Source organism: Hyalella azteca, unplaced genomic scaffold, assembly GCF_000764305.2.
Source record: "Hyalella azteca isolate HAZT.00-mixed unplaced genomic scaffold, Hazt_2.0.2 contig13716, whole genome shotgun sequence".
NCBI lineage: Eukaryota > Metazoa > Arthropoda > Malacostraca > Amphipoda > Hyalellidae > Hyalella > Hyalella azteca.
In genome coordinates, this window is record NW_025943628.1 from 27,178 (window position 1) to 31,442 (window position 4,265).

The window sequence follows — 4,265 nt, forward strand, 5'->3', positions numbered from 1 at the left end:
TCAGTGCCACACTCTGATCCCTCTCAGTGCCACACTCTGATCCCTCTCAGTGCCACACTCTGATTCCTCTCAGTGCCACACTCTGATCCCTCTCAGTGCCACACTCTGATCCCTCTCAGTGCCACACTCTGATCCCTCTCAGTGCCACACTCACCACTCTGATCCCTCTCACCCATCATACGGCAAAGACATTGTAATGTGTCATGGCCGCTCTGCTGCTGGAATTCAAGGAATTCAAATGTTGCCATAAACTGCCATGTTCCCAATAAACTGTCGACTCAACATGTCAACACTTGGCATGTCAACATGTCAACAATCAAGTGTTGCCAACATACGAGTCGCTCAGTTGGCGACGATGGCCTGTGAACGTTTCGCTGAGTCAGCGTCCCTTACTGCATCTCTGCTGAGCATCATCGCCTGTATCATTGCTGCCGTACACCGTGATGACTGTACCGTGGGTTGATGACTGTACCGTGACTGTACCCTGACTGTACCGTGGGTAGACGACTGTACCGTGCAGTTACCAGGCGGTATTCAGGCACAATTGAAGTCTTCGTTGCTTGCGTGCGCGTCTGAGTTACTCGCTGCTTCTGCCAATTGCGGAGACCTGCAACCAACTGCGCCATGTGCCACGTCGCCACGTGCCACGTGCACCATGTGCCACGTGCGCCATGTGCCACGTGCACCTTGTGCTACGTGCACCATGTGCCACGTGCACCTTGTGCCACGTGCGCCATGTGCCACGTGCGCCATGTGCCACGTGCACCATGTGCCACGTGCCCCTTGTGCCAGGTGCACCATGTGCCACGTGCGCCATGTGCCACGTGTCACGCAATGTGCGCCGTGCCCTCTCATGGAGCACATGCGCCATTAACTGCCATGTCAATATAATGCTCGTTTATATTGCCTCATTTAACTCATTGATGCTGCCGCCGTTGCATGAAGTCATACAGGCACCGCATGTTTGTCGCATTCGGCCCCTGTGGAGTTGTATTTACTGTAACTAGCGTGCTGTGTGTGGTGTTTATGTTGGTTGTGATGAGCCTATGCTGACTGTGATGAAACTATGCGAGCCTTAATGCAACGCGGTGAAGGAGTCGTGGCTCCATATTCGTACTGGTTCGTCGCGTACTGGTTCACTGAAGTGAATTGATGTCTGAACTAAAGTGCGTGACGTACCGATTACGGATGACGTAACTAGCGACGTTAGTGCGGACAACGTCACTCACGATGTTGGGTTACGAGTGATGCCGAATTCTATTCGGATTATTTGGATTATTTAACGATGGAGGATTATTTTTCGGATTTTCGGATTAACGATGCCCGATAATTTTTCATATATGATGTGAATGTTTCTAGGATATGAAAATTAATGCTGTTTTTGTTACTGTTTGTTATAGGGACGCGTGGGCGGTGGTCGCCACGATGAGCAGCTGCGCGGAGGCGGCGGAGGGCGCCGTCGATGGCTGGACTGACGAAGCCCTGGAGAAAATCCGGGATGAGGAGCAGCTCAAAAACATGGTGGGTTGTCTTCCTGGGCGGTGGTCTTGAGTGGTTGGCTGTTCTCCTAGTCGATGGGTTGTCTTTCTGGGTGGTGGGTTGTGCTTCTTGGTTTGAGGGTTGTTTTGATGAGTGGCGGGTTTTTATCCTGGGTGGCGGTGGGTTGTTCTTGACGGTGGGTTTTCATGAGTGGCAGATTTTTAGCCTGAGTGGCTGGTTGTCTGAGTGGCATGGGCTGTTGGCCTGGGTGGTGGTTTATAGTGTTCTTGGCGGCGGGTTGGTATCCTAGGTGGTGATTGGTGCACTAGGTGGTGGGGTGACATCTTCCTTGTGTTCTTGTTCTGACCAGTGGATTGGAACGAATAGTCCTGGAAATATCCGCTGTTGTCGCGTTTAATATCCGTTTCCTTTATCACGACTTGCTGGAACGAAATGAGTAAATGAAAGATCTGGGGTCGGCAATGGACCAAAATCCGTCAAGGTGTTGCTGTATAACCACAGCCCTCAGTAAGTAACCTTGTCTTACCTCCCTTGAATAACTGATGTAACGGCCGTGACCACGGCCCTCGTAACGACTGATCTCGTCGTTGTTGATGTTTTTTGCGCCGAATTTCGCTCACATGGAGTTGAGGAAGGTGGCAAAGTCAGCGGATGACGGTAGACGACCGGCAGAAGGAGGAGGAGGCAGGAAGAGATAAAGGCCGCCGCTTCCACAATCTTGCACTAAAAATAATAGATATGAAGGACCGTATGGAAAGAGGAAGGCTGTGAAGAATGAAGTATGGGAGAAGCGAAGATGCTCATGGCACTGGAGACGATTTTCGTACTCGAAGCAGGCGACTCTTGGATGGCGCCCCACCCTGAACGTGCAGGATGTTAGGGAGCTGCAGCTTTGGGTAGACAGTATAGATTGGAGGCATTATTGGAAGGGTATGGCTTCTTCGGAGAGCGATCGCAGTGATGGGAGAACAGTCAGGACCCTGTTGTATTTAATGCATTCATGGTTTCTGCGGTGTGTGAGGAAACTGCGTAGGTCCTGGTAGCATATTTGTAATGACCCGCAAGCATTACTACTATTTGATGCCATCCAACATAAGTAGAGCTACGGAGCTACTTGCTACGAGATGCCGAAATTGGGCTGTAGTTCCTATCTCATTGGTCTTTCCCATGCTGAAGCAGTAGAAAAGGGCGGAAAGGATGGTGAGTGTAAGATAGTAGGCTGAAAATTTCATGCTAGTTGCCATTAGACCGCTAAGATCAAGCATGACCAGCTCTTACATGGCCCTTACTTTTTTGGTAGCCGTCAGTTAAGCTGCTGATCCCTGCTAGCTTACTGGTTCATCTCTTGTGGGATTTTAACTCCAAAGTCAGGTATCACGCGTTTTATCTCATAACTTCTAGCTCTAGCTCTCTTTACGCATTAGGTTTGTCACAGCTCTCCCTCGCATCAGGTGTGCAAGCATTTGTTTCACAGTATCCGATGTGCTGATTTTTTTAGTTTCCTATTCCGCCTCCGTTTTGTATGACTACTCGTTCTGATTTGTTACTTATAATTTGCAGTTTATCTCTAATAAATTAACTTTAGCTTGTCATTGGCGTTTCACATCCCTTCCAGCCCAAGTCTTGCTTTCTGAACCAATGGGGAAGTGCCCTAGTTTCCGGTCATTGGTAGACGTGACGTGAGGTCCGAGGTCAAGTCCTAGTTCAGAAGGTCCCTTCTGAACTCTAGAAGTGACGCGAATAGTAATCTGAATATCTGAGGATAGTTCGTCACAGTGAGTCTGAAAGATGTTAGGAAGAGGACAGACCGGGTATAGCCGTCTGTCTCAGTGGAGTCTTCTTCTTTTGCGGAGCATCAGTTGGTTGCGCCTAGGACATCAGAGCTGACGAGGTAATCGCGGTTTTGGTGGGTATTGAGATTGGACCCCAACAAATATTGAAGGGTTTACCTTTAACCCATTTCAAATCCTCTTACTCAAGAATGATATTGCTTTAGCATTAGAGGTCACAGTCACCTGGACTCATCTCGTAATTTTAGTGTTAAATTATTGTCAAGTAGTGCATGGGCTCTTTATCACCATTTTATTGGGAGAATATTACACTCTTCTGCAAGGAATTAAATTGCATCGAGCGGAGTGAGTGTGACAAATGCCAACGTAACAATTGACTCGGATATAAATTGGACTACGATATAAGGCCGGTTTTTCACCACACTGCCGGTCGCTTGCCAGTAATATGCCGGTCGCAGTCCTGTCCAATATTCTTTAATGCATTTCTATTGAAGCATCCACACCAGCCGTGCAAGACACCTACCATTCCCATGGTGTGAATATCCTTATACAAATGCATTGAAGAATATTGGACTGGCATATGCCTGGCCCGTGCATGGCAGTGTGGTGTGAACCCGACCTAACGACCGACCCTTGTAATGACTGGCCCGCCGTAACACCTGACTCCTCGTAATGACTGGCCCGCCGTAACACCCGACTCCTCGTAATGACTGGCCCGTCGTAACACGTACCTGACTCCCTGTAATGACTGGCCCGTCGTAACACGTGACTCCCCGTAATGACTGGCCCGTCGTAACACCCGACTCCTCGTAATGACTGGCCCGCCGTAACACCCGACTCCTCGTAATGACTGGCCCGTCGTAACACGTACCTGACTCCCTGTAATGACTGGCCCGTCGTAACACGTGACTCCCCGTAATGACTGGCCCGCCGTAACACCCGACTCCTCGTAATGACTGGCCCGCCGTAACACGT

At 49.5% G+C, this 4,265-nt stretch overlaps 1 protein-coding gene across 1 annotated transcript in view; it reads left to right on the top strand.

The window, feature by feature from the left end:
* The window catches only part of LOC108668018 (titin), a gene marked incomplete in the record, with an annotated part of 33,998 nt that overhangs the window by 9,853 nt on the left and 19,880 nt on the right, over positions 1-4,265 (top strand). The window contains 1 exon segment of the mRNA XM_047883810.1: positions 1,401-1,521. Coding sequence (XP_047739766.1) covers positions 1,426-1,521 — 96 coding nt within the window.